This window comes from Microcaecilia unicolor, chromosome 1, assembly GCF_901765095.1.
Source record: "Microcaecilia unicolor chromosome 1, aMicUni1.1, whole genome shotgun sequence".
Taxonomy (NCBI): Eukaryota; Metazoa; Chordata; class Amphibia; order Gymnophiona; family Siphonopidae; genus Microcaecilia; species Microcaecilia unicolor.
Window position 1 is genome coordinate 234,227,822 of NC_044031.1, and position 15,344 is coordinate 234,243,165.

The following is a 15,344-nucleotide window of genomic DNA, read 5'->3' on the forward strand; positions in this document are numbered from 1 at the left end:
ACGATAGTTTAAATCTAAACCACTCAAGGCAACCCAAAAAGCTGTGCTTTCCATAAAACTGAGCTACCCATGTTAAAACAAAGCTCTTCCCCCAACAGAAAGGTACTATATCCCTTTTGACAAGGCGACTGAAAGCTAAGAGGAGCAACCCTTGGTCACCAAATTATCAGGTGCACCTTCCTAGCTTAGAGCTTAGGTTTTCCATCACACTTGACAGAAAACCTACTGTCTCAGTTCCCAGCACAAGAAGAAGGAAAATATCAGCGAAAAATGCAGGCTCTTAATCCTCCCCACCTGACGTAATGCAACCCCAGCAAGATACAGGACCCCTGCTACAGAACACAGAATTCTGGGTAGGACCACTTAACAATAGGGTTGCCACCAGTCATCTCTCTCTGGGGTAAGGAGGGATGTCCCAAAAACTGCCAGGTGCAGTGACAGTTCGCAAAAGGTTATTTCAACTATCTCTGGACGCCAAGCCTGCAAAAGAAAGGCATGCTCCACCCCCAGATGCCAATTGGGGGGGGGGGGGGGAGTGAACAGGAGGCATAAGGAGTCAAACGCATGGCCACCAACCTCCCACAACTGTTAAAATCCCAAGGAGGAGGAAAATGCTCCAACTTGTGCCCAGGACAAGCAGCAAGAGACCCAGGAGCCTTTCCCCGACTTCAGAAAGGAAGATATTAAACTACTTTGCCAATCTAAAAGCCATCCATGGGGCTTGGACCCAAACCTCTCTGGGCCTAAGATCTGAAACTCCCCCAGGAGATCATTCCTCCACTAGGCGTCCCCTGGAGACTGATGGGGGTTGGGAGTGGGAAAAGGAAACAATCCCTTCCAGCAACAATCTATGGAGTGAAAGTCTGAAGCCCCTTTTTCAGGACCCTCCCCTAGAAAATGGATGAGCCATCTGCATGGGCATAGTATGGGGGGGGGGGGCAAGGGGCACTGCCCCCCCCCCACAAATGGCTTGCCTCTAGCTTCTTCATTGTTTTTATCCAGCATATCTCTCTCTCCTGCTAACCCCTCCCTGCAAGGTCCAGTGTCACTCCTCCTCCTCTCCACTCGGCTCCCGCTGCAGCCTTTCCATCTTCCAGGATGCCGGCAGAATTAGCAATGTAAGCACGCTGCCTTTGACCAGCAGCCTTCTCTCTATTGTGACTTCCTGTTTCTGCGTAGGTGGGTCATTGCTGCAGACAGAAAGCTTCTTCGGGCAAAGGCAGTGTGCTTACACTGCTGCTACCAACAGCCTGAAAGATGGAAAGACTGCAGCTGGGAGGGCAAGGAGGGGAAAGAGACAGAGTGTGACACCGGAGCTTGCAGGAGGGAGGGAAAAAGCGTGACACAGGAACTGGCGGTGGTGGCAATGGCGACAGTGGGCGGGGGGGGGGGGAGGAGGGAGAGAGAGGACGGACGGAGAGTGAGCAAGCAAGATCACTCCTTGTAGGAAGGGAGGGCAAGCAACACCGGGCTTGTAGGAAAGGATGGTGACACTGGACCTTGTAGGAGTGGGGGAGGAAGGGCAGGTTAGACTGGACCTTGTGGGAAAGGAGGGAGAGCGACACCGGCTCTTGTGGGGGGGGGGGGCAACACTGGACCTTGTAGAGAAGGGGGAAGAGGAAGAGCAATGCATACCTTCTAGGGAGGGGGACACCAAACCTTGTAGGGAGGGAGGGACGGAGAGAAGGGGAGCGACACTGGACCTTGCATGGGGGAGCGGAAGGAAGGGAGAAAAGGAGGGAGGGAGAACGACACCAGATCTTGCTGGGGGGCAGTAGGAGAGAGAGATGCTGCACCTGTGGATGGGGAGGGGAAAGGTTAAAAAGGTGCCAGATCACAGGGGATAAGGAGAGAAATGCCAGACCATGGAGGAGGGGAGAGGGAAGCAAGAGCTTGGATGAGAAGCTGGAGAAGAGAGGGGGCAAGAAACTGGACCTGCCGGGGAGAAGAGAGAAATGGATGCTGGGATGAGGGGGTGGGAGAGAAAGATGGGATGCGTGGGGGGGGGGGGGGGAGGACAGATTAGGAAAGATGCTGTATCATAGGAGAGAGAGAGAGAGAGAGAGAGAGATGCAGTACCATGGGAAGAAGGCAAAGAAGAGAAGAGGGAGAGATGCTGGCCCTGGAGTGGGAGTACTGGAGAAAGAAGGGGGAGAAGCAGGACAGGGGGAGGGATGAGTACACATTTGGCAGGTACCGAACTTAGGAATAGGGACAGGGAGACAGAGAGGAGATGCTGGACAGGAAAGAGAGAATGACAGTGGACATGGAGTAAGCAAAAAGTCAAATAAACAGAAGATACCGGAAAGCAAAAGATTGATGGGATGGGGAGGGAGGATGGAGCAGAAGATGGATGGGACTGGGGGTGGGAGGAAGGAGCAAAAGATGGATGGGGAAGGAGCAGGAGGAGATGGATGGGGCAAGGGGGTTTGGGTAGAGGGGAGAGGAACAGAGTGGAAGAAGATGAGGCTAAGATGTGTTGGCGGGAACCTTTCCCCATATTAGCCCCTTTTCTTGCCGCTCTTCTCATAACCCTCATTTCACACCCTCACTCATTTTCCCATCAGTACACTCCCACTCATATCTAAAATTGCCAAGTATTCACTATTTCCTCAAATTCCCACCCCATCTGTGAATGACATGGAAGACTGGAGACAGGATGAGAGGCACTGAAAATGAATGGGGGTATTTGAGAGGGATATGGCTCTCTGAAGGGGTTGAGTGATGGTGGAAATGGGGTTATAAAGATGGTAAAAAAGAGACGCTACTGGGCATGGGGTATAGGGTAAGAGATATAAGAATGGCCTTGGAAGCAAGGGAATGGAGAGGCAGGGATGGAGCTGGGGACTGATAGGGTGAAGAGATCCAGTGCAGGGTAGATGAGGGCTAAGAGGATGGGAATGGGGGCTAAGGAAATGGTGGAAAGAAGACTGGATAAGGTGAGAGAGAGAGGGAGCAATGAGAGTGCTGGAGAGGGAATGAGAGGGCGATGGTAAAAGCTAGTAGGTAGATGAGAAGTGAAACAGAAACTAAGGTGAGAGAACGGGGGGGGGGGGGAGGGTAGACGCAGAGGAGAAAAAAGGGGGCAGGGGGGAACATGAAATGAAAGGTCTCTGCCAGACAGATGTAGAGAAGGAAAGGAAGAAGCCAAGTGGAGAGAGAAATGGAAAAGCCAATGTGGAAAAGAAATTAGAGAAGATTGACATGTAGAAAGTGGAAAAGAGACTAGGACCAGCCCAATTAGAAAAATAAATTGCTCAGATAAAGGTAGAAAAGAACAAAAAATATTTTTATTTATGTTTAAACTGTTTTATTGATGATTATCACAATACAAATTAACTTAGAACATTCATATAACATTGCTTGATATACAAAACAGCATTCTTACAGCTTATTCAACATCGCCAAACACTTTTCTTCCCCATTTTTCTCCCCCCTCCCCTCTGAACAATTACTTGTCAAGTGCTAATATTAGATGTTAAATGGCTTCTATTCCTAATATCATACACTTTAAGTACCTCGTTAGGTGCAATAGTGCTTATCACAAAATATCAGAAAACTAAACATCCAAGCTCTAGAGCACTGCCAAGCTTTAGCCATATACATCTCACTCAACCCCTTCAACCCCCCACCCAATACCTCCCCCCCTTGCAAGCAGGATTCCCCTCTGAACTAAATTTACCACTCCAGGCTACCCATACTCTCCATTATTCCACTATTTATCAGACATTAACAAGCAGACTACGTCCCCTTGGACTGAGAATTTGCAGGTATGGTGTCCAGATCTGTAGAAAGCGTACTCTGCGCTTAGGCGATTGTTTTGAGTCCCTAGCCTCCCAAGAGGCCAGGAGATGCACCTGATTGCGCCAATGCCAATAAGCTGGCCCTTCCGATGAGACCCAGTACTGCATAATGCATTTCCGAGCTACCAAGCTCAGCTTCCTACATAACATTATAGCTGGGCACCTAATGGAGCAAACGCTCTTGGTTGGTCCAACAGAAGCTGCCTCTCCGTTCCTTGAATTCTATTCCCCAATCGAATCAAAAACCCTCTTACCCTCTGCCAGAACATACGCACCTTGGGGCATTGCCATAATGCATGATATAATGAGCTGGGACCCCCTCCACATTTAGAGCACCCCGAGTTGTCCGGCCCCAACATATGAGCCAGTTGTGCTTTAGACATATACCCCCGAAGGACCACTCTATAACCACACTCCCTCAGCCTCTCATCTGTCACCAATGCCCGGATGCCTTTCAAGGTAGCTGACACATCCCATGTTGCCAGTGAGGTCCCAAGATCTTGTTCCCATTTACGCTTAAGATCTACATATTGCCTCTGGGACCTACGCCTAACCAGTGCCCCATACAATGCTGATACAGATTGCTTCTCCATCTGCAACTCCTCAAAGAAGACCCTTAGCAGTTCCCCCATCCGCCCCCTCAGGGGTACCTGGCTCAAAGATTTCATATAGTGTCGGACCTGTGCATAAGCAAATCTATTGCCCCAAGCCGAACCCACTTTGTCTTGAAGCGCGTCAAATGTTATCATTTCCCCATTTTCCAATAACAGGTGTTCCAATCTTGTGATGCCCAGCCCTTGCCATCTGCCAAATGTCGGGTTGTCTATCCCTGCTTCAAAAACAGGGTTACCTACGATTGGGATTTGATCTGTAACGTGTGGTTGGCCCCCCATTTGCCGCATCCACCACTGCCACGCCTCCCGAAGGGGCTGTAGTATTATACTTTTTTTAAATTTAGAAGGGAGCCGACTGCGAGGTAAATGGAGCAATGCTAATATATCATATGGAGCAAAAAAGACTTCCTCCAAGTCCATAGGTGTATAATACTGCGTGGTGTTCACCAGATCTCCTAGGTGACGCAACAAACACGCCTGATTATATAGGAACACATCCGGGACACCCATTCCGCCCTGTCTCCAGCTCCCTATTAACATATTTTGGCTAACTTTGGGCTTTTTGCCTGCCCAGCAAAATCGACTAAAAAGACGCATCATCCGTTTCAAATCAGTCCGTGTTAGGCGTATGGGTAAGGTTTGAAGGACGTACAACCAGCGCGGAAACAGCACCATTTGGACTAAATGTATCCGTCCCATTAGTGACAGTGGAAGACTCATCCAAGAGTCCAATTTAGCTTTAGTATGTTCCAGTAAGATTTTAACATTCAACTGATATAAGTCTGAAGTATTCATTGTGAGTCGGATTCCTAGATATTTAAAAGACTCTCTAGCCCATCTCAATGGAAATTCAGGATCCCAGTCCCTCTGGTTCACCTCTGGCGAAGCCAGAGCTTCTGACTTATCTAGATTGATTCGAAAACCTGAGTAGTCTCCATATTCACGAAAGGTTTCCAATAACGTGTCTAAGGATTCCCTTGGGTTTGTAAGATGTACCAAAATGTCATCCGCAAATGCTGCGATCTTAAACATGTGGGTCCCTAAACCGACACCCCGGATCAAAGGGTTTGCCATGATATCTCTGATAAGGGGATCTAAAACTAAAACAAAGAGGAGAGGGGACAAGGGGCACCCCTGCCTTGTGCCTCTTCTGATACAGAAGCTTTCCGATTCTATCCCGTTCACTCTCAAGGTGGCACATGGGTTGGCATATAAAGCGTGAATTGCCTCAACAAATCTCCCTAAAAATCCATAATGTTCCAGCGTATCAAAAAGGAACTTCCAGTGAACCTTATCAAAGGCCTTTTCCGCATCGAAGCTGATCAATAACGATGCTACCTTCGCCTGCGAGCTGTGCTCTAGTGATGTCAATATTGCTCTCAAGTTTTTACTCACTGCTCTGCCTCCCACAAAGCCCACCTGACTTTCGTGAATCAACCGAGGGAGCAACCTCGCCAATCTATTAGCCAAGATTTTTGCCAACAGCTTGGTATCATAATTTAATAGGGAAATAGGCCGGTACGATGTCGGCTCCAGAGGGTCCCTCCCCGGCTTCAACAAGACTATTATTTGAGCCCTATTCAAATCAGGGGGTAACCTCTGTCTCTCTATCAGCTGGTTCAAGAATCTAGTAATTGCGGGTATAACTCCTCCTTCCATCAATTTATAAAATTCTCCTCTTAAACCATCAGGTCCCGGGGCTTTCAATCGCGGGCTGCGGGCTATAACCATACTAACTTCGTCCTCAGTGATTAATTGGTTAAGACTGTCCAACTCTTGTATTGTAAGCTTTGGTAAAACTAAATTTTCTAAGTACATCTGATTTAATAGGCCATCTTCCTCTGGGGAAGCGTACAGCCCTTGAGAAAAGGTCCGAAAAGTCTCACAGATTGCTTTGTCTGATGTGTGGAGCCCTCCCCCCCTTTGCCTCAGTGCCTCCCCGGGGGGTAATTATTTTTGACATCAATTTGCCTGTTTTATTACCATGTTTATAAAGCATATATCGATAGTAAAGCTGTGACTTATGTGCCCTCTCTTGCAAAAGTTCATTTAAGGCGGTTTGAAGCTCTAACACTTGTTGTTTATCACCTATCGCATGTGTCTCCCCATATCTCTTCCGTGCCTTACAAAGTTGGTTACTTAAACGCAAGATCTTTCTGTCTCGCGCCTTCCTCACAAAGTGTGTGTGACTTATAACTTCGCCTCTAAGAACCGCCTTAGCCGCTTCCCAAAACAAAACTGGATCCTCTATATGCTCTTGATTATGAGTGCTGTACTCCGCCCAGCTAGCTTGTAATCGGCCTTTAAGCACTGGATCTGAGCTAAACTCCAGGGGAAATTGCCATTTATGTTCCTGTTGGGTCGTACCGCTTGGTATCCATTCTATCTTAACCCAGGCATGGTCCGACACCATATACGGTCCTATCTCCGCTATTGTCACTTCCACAAACATCTGGCGCGATGTCAGAATATAGTCAATTCTCGACTGAGTTGAGTGGGCCCGTGACAGATGTGTGTAGTCTTTCTCACCTGGGTGCAGCACCCGCCACACATCAACCAGGCCCAACATCTGGCTCAATTGCAAGAGGCCTCTATTATTATAACATGAAGAGGCCGTCTCCGGAGCTGATCTGTCCAGAGAGGGGTCCCAAGCTGCATTAAAATCGCCCCCCATCACTATAGCTGCATGTGGTTGCCTGAGCAGAAAATTAATCAAAGTTTGGTAAAACTTCCGATCATATCTATTTGGAGCATAAACATTACAGATTAGCAGCTTCTGTCGCCCAACTACCACTTCCAATATAACATAGCGGCCTTCAGTATCAATCAGAAGTGGATTAATTATAGAGGCTATGCCTTTTCTAATTAGTATCGCTACTCCTCCCTTTTTGCCTTGTGCATTTGCTGCTATACAATCCCCAACCCACCAGGTGCTGAGCTTGGCATGTTCAATCTGGTTCAGATGCATCTCCTGTAAAAGTGCTATGTCTGCTTTTTGCCTGTTTAATTGTTGTAAAATCTTAGAGCATTTTAATGGCGAATTAACTCCGCCTACATTCCATGTTATTATTCTTACTATTCTTGGATTTGAAAGTGTATGACTATATCTGTAGATGTCCACTTTTGTAATCGAGGGGGACATCCCAGCCTCTGCCCCCCCCTAACTTGCATCTCCCCTTTATCAGCATCACTATTATGTTCTGCCCACGCTTCCATCAGAGCCCGTTTTCTATTTAGTGCTTGTACCCTGCTTGCATCCCTCCTCCCTCCCCCCACCCCCTCCTCCCGCCCCTCCCCCGCCCCCCAAATCCTGTTCCCCTTATTCTCAGGTCCACCAATTAGGACCATGACTTCCTTACGTCTCTCCCTCCCCCCTCCGCATTAAACAGTGTTACATTAAACATAACATTCATTGTCAAACTGGTCAGACACTTACAGGGTCTCACCCCTCTTACCAGGGGTTCGAACCGTTTCACCCATTGGCCATGTCTTCTATACAGTGTCTTATTCAACAGCAAGAAAATTCAAAGGGAAAGTCTAACTCACAAACCATAAAACCTTAACCTTCCAACTGCAGCCATCTTGCCAAGCCTTTCTGCAACGGTAATTGGTCCATCTTTGTACTTGGCTGGGAGTTTGCTGTATTGTCATATATTGACCAGTCAGGTTTCCTCTGACCCCTCCTTATAACAGTACTCACTGCTCTCAGAGTGTTCGCTTCTTTATTCTATTCAGCTTGCATCTGAAGATGTTGTTCCCATCTGCTGTAAAAATTCTTTAGCCGCCCCTGCCGTCTCATATGTCTTGGTGATGCCATTATGCGTAATCCGCAGTTTGGCAGGATATTGTAGTGCAAATCTTATTTTCTTTTGGAATTGCGTTGAGCAAACCTCCGAAAACTGTCGCCTTCGTGCTGCTACCCCTGCTGAATAATCTTGGAAGCATCTTACTGGGACTCCATCATATTCCAATGCTTTTCCGGTTCTAAGCAGCTGCATCACCTCTTGTTTTTGCGCATAGTTCAAAAATCGCAGAATTACCACTCTTGGTTTATTAGTACCAGTCATTTTCATCCCTATGCGGTGAGCCCGTTCTATCTGTATTGGCCCCGAGGCTTCTGGGAATTGTAGTTCATTAGTAAACCAGCGTGCCAAAAAAACCTCCAAGCCCCGTTCGGGTATCGTTTCTGGCAGGCCCACCACACGGATATTATTTCTCCTGGACCTGTTTTCCAGGTCTTCAATCTTTTCCTCCATCGCCTGCAGCTTTTTTTGAGTTATCTCCTGTACTGTCTCCACCTCCGTTACTCTGTCCTCAATTTCACTCACACGTGCTTGAAAGCCTGCACAGTCTCGAGAGAGATCCGTGAGCTGTTCTTTTACCTTTTCCAGGTTAGTATTTATGGGGGAGAGCCGGCGATCCAACATATTCTCTAACACTGAGGACATTTCTGACGTTATTTCGGCGATCCAGGCCGATGATACTGTCGGGCCCGGCGGGCTTGCGGGCGGCGCCATCTTGTCTTCTGCTCCTCTACCACGGAGCTTATCTTTATGCTGATTTTTAGCCGCCATCGCGCCGCCAGTACTTTTAAAATGTTCACTGCCGGCCGCTCCAGCGTTTCAGGCTGCGGCGAAATTCTATTTTAAGTCTCGGTTTGTGAGCTGATCGTGCGGAGGGGGGATTGAAGCCGGAGAGATCTTTTTTCTTCAACCCCTCGCGGTCATGACGTCACCGGAAGCCAAAATATTTTTATTTAATACTTTAAGGACAGAGATGTGCCTGCTTTGTGAAATGTATATCTTTTCTATTTTTGTATTTTCCAGAGGTGCAGGAGAAAATACATTTGTTTTTCTTTTACCGGTCTTTGCACTGCTTACAGAGTCTAGCTTTCTTGAGGGAGATCCCTATTTCAGTTTATCTGTGGTTCCCTGTTCTGTGTAGTGATAAAAACCACCGAGGTGGAGAAACAGACGACCACTACAAATAGTCCAGAAGGGAAAATAGGGAGAGTAGTGAAAGGGTCTTCCAACTTAGGACACTAACACGCAGGTAATTGTTCAAGAGGCTTTATTGGCTATTACCTACACGATAATGTCCTATGTTGGAAGATCCTTCCTTTACTCTCCCTCTCCCTATTTTGCCTTTTTTTTTTGGCCGAAAATGGTTGTGCAGCAAAATGAAAAACTGGCACGCATCCATTTTAGGCCTGAGACCTTTCCGCCATCTATTGACTTAACGGTAATGTCTCACACGTTAACTGGGCGGTAATCGTCAGCACGCGTACAATGCCATTTACCACCCGGTTAGCGTCGCAGCCAGAAAATTTTCTGGCATACGTAAAAAATGAAATTACCGCTAGAGCCACATGGTAGCCAGGCAGTAGTTCAAAACAGACGCATGTAGGATGTGTGCACGCACCTACGCAGCTTAGTAAAAGGGCCCCTAAAAGCTTAAACAATTTTCCAACATTTGTGACTGTAGTTTAACTTCAGTCCTCTGTCTCTACTTGTTCTTGATTTTTCCTCTGTCCTCCTGCTCCTTCTTTCAAAGATTCTCTTCCAGTCTTCCTCTCATGTCATCACGGTTTCTCTTTCCTCCATTTATATTTGTCTCTCCATGGTTTTTCTCTACAGCTTCTCATCTTACTTTCTTCTAAGTCTTACTCTCTCCTCCATTTCTCACTCTTTTCACATTGTTGAGAGGAATAAAGGGACTGAGGAGGAGTATAGGGGATCAAAAAGCAGGAGGTAACGGTTGTGCTGAATAGTGAATTTTATGATTAAGAACTAGGACCTTGTGGGTTATTCTATGAACAACTGGTAACCAGTGTTCCTGTTGTAAAAGGGGGTAACATGGTCATATTTCTAAGATTTGGTAATTAATTTAGCTGTCATTGTCGAATGTCTGATAACTGTATACCACTGTGGACAGAGTTGCAATAGTTGAGTTTATTAATAACAAATATGTGAGTTAATACTCGTAAGGCTTCTTGTGTGAACCGATGTTGAATGGAAGAGAGCATACGAAGTTTATAAAAACAAAAATATTAGAGTTCTGTGATCCGAAAATCAAATGCTGATCTAGGACGACTCCTAAGACTCCCCTGCTGTTTAACTTAGCACTAGAGCCCCTGTTAGTAGCTATCCGGGACTCTAATGATATTACTGGAGTAGTGATGGGAAATGAGGAATTTAAGCTCTCAGCATATGCTGATGATATCATGTTGTATCTCACTAATACATTGGCATCACTGAATGCCCTTATTCAGCTTATTCAGCCCTTATTCAGCTTATTTCTAATTTCTCAAGCTTCTCTGGTTACAAAATTAATTGGGACAAAACTGAATTGATGCCTCTAAATGATGTTTGTACCCCTTTCACCTTCCTGGCTACCCCCTTAAGTGGGTGGTCTCCTCCATAAAGTATCTGGGTGTCCTTTTTGATAGAGACCTTCATACTACTGTGCAACTTAACTCAGCTAGAATTGTAACCACGGTTGCGAATTCCCTTTCGTCTTGGTCTCCACTTCATCTCACTTGGTGGGGTAGACTTGACTCTATCAAGATGATGGTAGTCCCCAAAATCACGTATGCCCTTAGTATGATTCCTATTCTGTTTCCTGCTGCTTTTTATAAGAGGATGGAAAAGCTGCTCTCCAATTTCTTGTGGAACTCAAGGGGACCCCGCATTTCCCTAGGAAAGCTTAAATTGTCTAAATTACAGGGGGGAGTAAAATTTCCTGATCTTTTGTCCTATCATAAAGCGTTCATTATTCGCCAGGGTCTAGAATGGATAGCCCCCTTTAATGTGAATCTTCCACCCAGGTGGTTGCTGCTGGAGCATTCTGTCACAGCCCCTCTATCCCACTCTTCTTTAGTAGGTGCGACCCTCCCCAAGCGTATTGCTTTCAACCCTATCATCAACATCACTCAAATTATTGTCTTCATTTGATAAACTGTTAAGCATTCCCTGGTCCTCTACATTATGCATGCCTATTTGGAATAACCCTAAATTTACAACTGGTAAAAAGCAAGTTTCCTGGTCTCACTGGCAGCGGATAGGTAAATGGAATCTTGGCCATTTTGTTGAATTCAATACTCATACTTGGAAAACGTTCGCAGCTATGCAGGCTGACTGCCCCTTATTATACTCTCAATTTTATCAGTGGTTGCAACTAAGCTCCATGCTGAAAAAAAGCCAATTGCAACTCGCCAGGATGCCTCCTTCCCCAGAGCTACTTGAAGTAGCCAAAAAACTCCAATCTGCAAAACATGTTGCCTCGCATGTCTATACTTTCTTTTTAAGTAAATCACCCACTACATGTCTGGGTCTGCGTAGGTGTTGGGAACAGGATAATCAGCAGCCCATTTCTGACCAAAGCTGGCAGCAGCTTTGGAGTTCGCTGTTTAAGTGTTCCAGGTCTGCTGCTCTCACACAGTCTCTTTATTTTTTTATGCACAGGTCATTATGGACGCCCCTCCGGTCACATGCCATTGCCCCTTCCATTCCCAGTCTCTCTTGGTCTTGCCATGCTCAGCGGGGCACTCTCAAACACCTTATTTTTGACTGTGTGTGTCTTACACCATTTTGGAATGATGTATGGCTTACTTTAACAGATGTCTTTCACTTCACTGGTCCTATGTTGTACAAGTTTGTGTTGCTCAGAGACCAGTGTTTTCGTTCTCTGTTAAGCTACCATGATGCTTGCTTGTGAATACTTTGCTTAGTTTAGCTGTGAAAGTTGTTTTTGGGCACTGGAAGACTCTGAGTCAAGCCACGCATCAGGAATGGTGGAATTTAGTATTTCAGACATAAATATTAAGTATTTCTAACTAAAAGGTCATGTTGATATAAGGAGAAGTGGTCTTTGTTCTTGACTTACTTTACAGATGCCTGTTGAGAAGCTTTTCTTTCTGCCCCCCCCCCTCCCTTTTTTTTTTATTTCTTCCCCTCCTTCATGCTTTTTGAAATTTGTTTGCTGTTGTACTGACTTGTTCACTGTAATACTGTTTTAAAATCAATAAAAATACTAAGACTAAAAAAAAAATAAAAAATAAAAAGAGACTACCAGTAGACTGAGGAACAACTATGGTTCCTGCAATTAACTGTAACTATAGGTTTGGGATCTCCTTTCCAAGAAAATGATTACTCCATGTGTTTTGTCAGGATTAAGTTTTAGTTTGTGTGATGAAAGCCAGTCCACTATTTGGTCTAGCTTGTTATTTAGTGTTCTAATATCTTGAATTGAGTTATGATTGAAAATACTGATGCGCCATCCCAATGCTGCAAACAGCCAAAGACATAATGCGTGCCATAATCCGTAACATCCGTAACAGTTGTCAAACGGCAGCAAGATAAGTAACCCTCAAAAAATTTTCACTATAAAACTTACAGTATAGGTATTAGAGGGCTACATTGGTAGAGGAGGTTTTTCAGCCTGTGATGATCAGGCAGTGCTCCCTAAAGCTGGATTCAACAAAAGGAGTATTTGCCTGGGTTTGAGGCTTTTCCTCTTATAAACTCATAACTAGACACTACACTACAAATAGAGTAGAGGTCACTGGGTTTGATTTGTTATAGAGTAACTAGCAGACTCTCTACGGGCTCCTGTTTAGTTTTAGAGATAATCCATAACATGTCATAAATAGCATCCACCAAGTAGGCTGATCTCACTTCCAGCCAGCTGCTATGGTGCCGGACTTGTATTGCCAACTGCTGATGCCATTTCAGGCATGCTTTTGCCCAAACATTCCCATTCTCAGCCCCACATCTGGTGAAACCCATTCTGCTGTAATCAGATCCTGAATGTCTGGATGAATCAGAAGGATCTTTAAGCTCACTTATGATCGAAGAAGATGAAACTCCTGACACCAAAGCAAAAGTCTCCTCAACAGAAAGCACAGCCAATGACTCAGAAATAAAAATACTGAGCATCTCTTTATGAAAGAACCTCAGTACTTTTGAATCCTCCCCCTCCTCAGGAGGGAGCTCTCACTCCTCTAACAGTTCCTTCAATGATGGCTCCTCTGAACAAACCACGGTCACATTAGATAAGGAACGAGCAGCATAGATAGCCTCATCTGCCCATTCCTGGAAGTCTAAATGAAATCTCTTAGGAGACAAAGGGGCAGCAGGGTGAGAAACTGAAGCACCTTACAGCAACTCTGTCTTCGCTTCAGTAAATAGGCCTGGTGTAAGAGCAATATAAACTCCAGAAAAAAAGATCCCAATGCAGCTGAAAGATCTGTCGGGTCCAGAGGTTGTAAAATGGTGGCTGTGCTCCGCAAGTGATGAGCCACTGGCTGCTCCTCACTGCCAGTCAGCACCAACAAAACAGGGCCCATTCCCACGCTCTCCTGCATCAAACTGTGCCAGAGAGTCCAAAGACCCCAGCATATTTGGATACTGAGCTAAATCCGAAGATGTGCTGCTGCCAACTGTTTCTCTCCGCATCAAGCAGGATTCCCGGTTTGCACGCACAGCAACGTCCCAACAGCCGGCGGTCCCACAGTGGAAATACCATTTAAGTGCCTCTATGGGAGTCTCCATTCACACCGACTGTCACCAACATAGCACAACATGACCCAAGCGGTGAATCATGATCCCTCCCAATGCACCAAGCAGAACTTGCAGCCCTCCAAGTGGTTCTGAGCAAACTTTAGTTGGACTTAACATTGCCGGCTATTGCCCACCCCCCCACCCCCAAGCTCACAGTCTCCACACAAGTCTTACCACAGATGAGAAAAGCTCAGGACTAATACTCTGTCCTGTGCTCTCCAGCAAACCTCTTCCCTTCTCCTTTCTTTTTAATGTTGTTGTGCTGGAAATGGGAAACAGGGGAGAGGTTAAGGGAGGGAAGAAGTAAATTTGCAGAAACCACAGACCTCCAGATATGACTCTGCAGACTCGAGTCACCAGCAAATCTCAACTGGGGATCGGCAGCAAATCACTGAGAACTATAGGCTGAAAAAGTGTATCCATTCATCTGCTGGAGACAGAAAATACTGAGGAGCTGCACTGGATGCCAAGAGATATATATCTCAGCTCACTTTTCAGTTCTCTATCTTCACCTACTGGTTGATGGACATGACCATCCCACAGGTTCTGGAATAGTGAGAAGCTACATAACGGAATGTGCATTTAAATCACTTATTTATCAGTTAGCTCTGAACCGGAAGGATACCAAGCATATGAGAATAGCAGAAACACTAGAACAAACAATCTGATTAAAATTGTTCATGTTATGCTCTTGCTACATAGCAAACATGGGGCCTCTTTTACCAAGCTACGGCAAAAGGTGGCCGGCGCTGACGGATGTTTTAAACACGCGCCAAGGCCTCTTTTTACCGCAGCTGGTAAAAGGAAAGTCTCGCCTTCCTGCAGGAAATGGCCATGCAGCAAGTAAAGCACTTGCCGTGCGACCATTTCAGGGGGGGGGGGGGGCCTTACTGCCACCCATTGAGGTGGTGGTAAGGGCTCCCGCGTTAACCCAGCTGTAACCTGGCAGCTCGATTATCGCCAGGTACACTCTGGCATGACAAAAATAAATGTAAAAACATTTTAGCACCGGAAATGATGGCATACTAGAGGTGGAAAGTACCGCTGGGCTGCTGCGGTAGCCCAACGGTACGTCCTGTATAGCAAGCGGTAAGCCTGCGTTGGGTTTACCACCACTTAGTGAAAGGAGCCCATGGCTCTTTACAACATGTGAGTATGAGTAACACTTACCACAGAAGCAGGTATAAACACTGGGGACACGTGCAGAGACATTTTGACAAGCAGGACATCTCCATCCACTATTCCCATCTGTAGAGAACATGGAGATACCTCTTTAATCTCATATTTTGAGCTTCCAGCAATAAAATTAAACTAAAACGTGAACATTTCAGCTAGTAAGATATTACACGGCTATAAATGTAACTGTG

General features: G+C 46.0%; 1 protein-coding gene across 3 annotated transcripts in view; it reads right to left on the reverse strand.

Annotated features, from left to right (window-relative positions):
• Positions 1-15,344, reverse strand: part of NFX1 (nuclear transcription factor, X-box binding 1) — a 258,504-nt gene that overhangs the window by 199,009 nt on the left and 44,151 nt on the right. For all 3 annotated transcript variants that reach the window (XM_030204815.1, XM_030204808.1, XM_030204823.1), the window contains exon 4: positions 15,148-15,225. In XM_030204815.1, the coding sequence (XP_030060675.1) occupies positions 15,148-15,225 (78 nt within the window). The remainder of the gene's footprint in view (positions 1-15,147; positions 15,226-15,344) is intronic.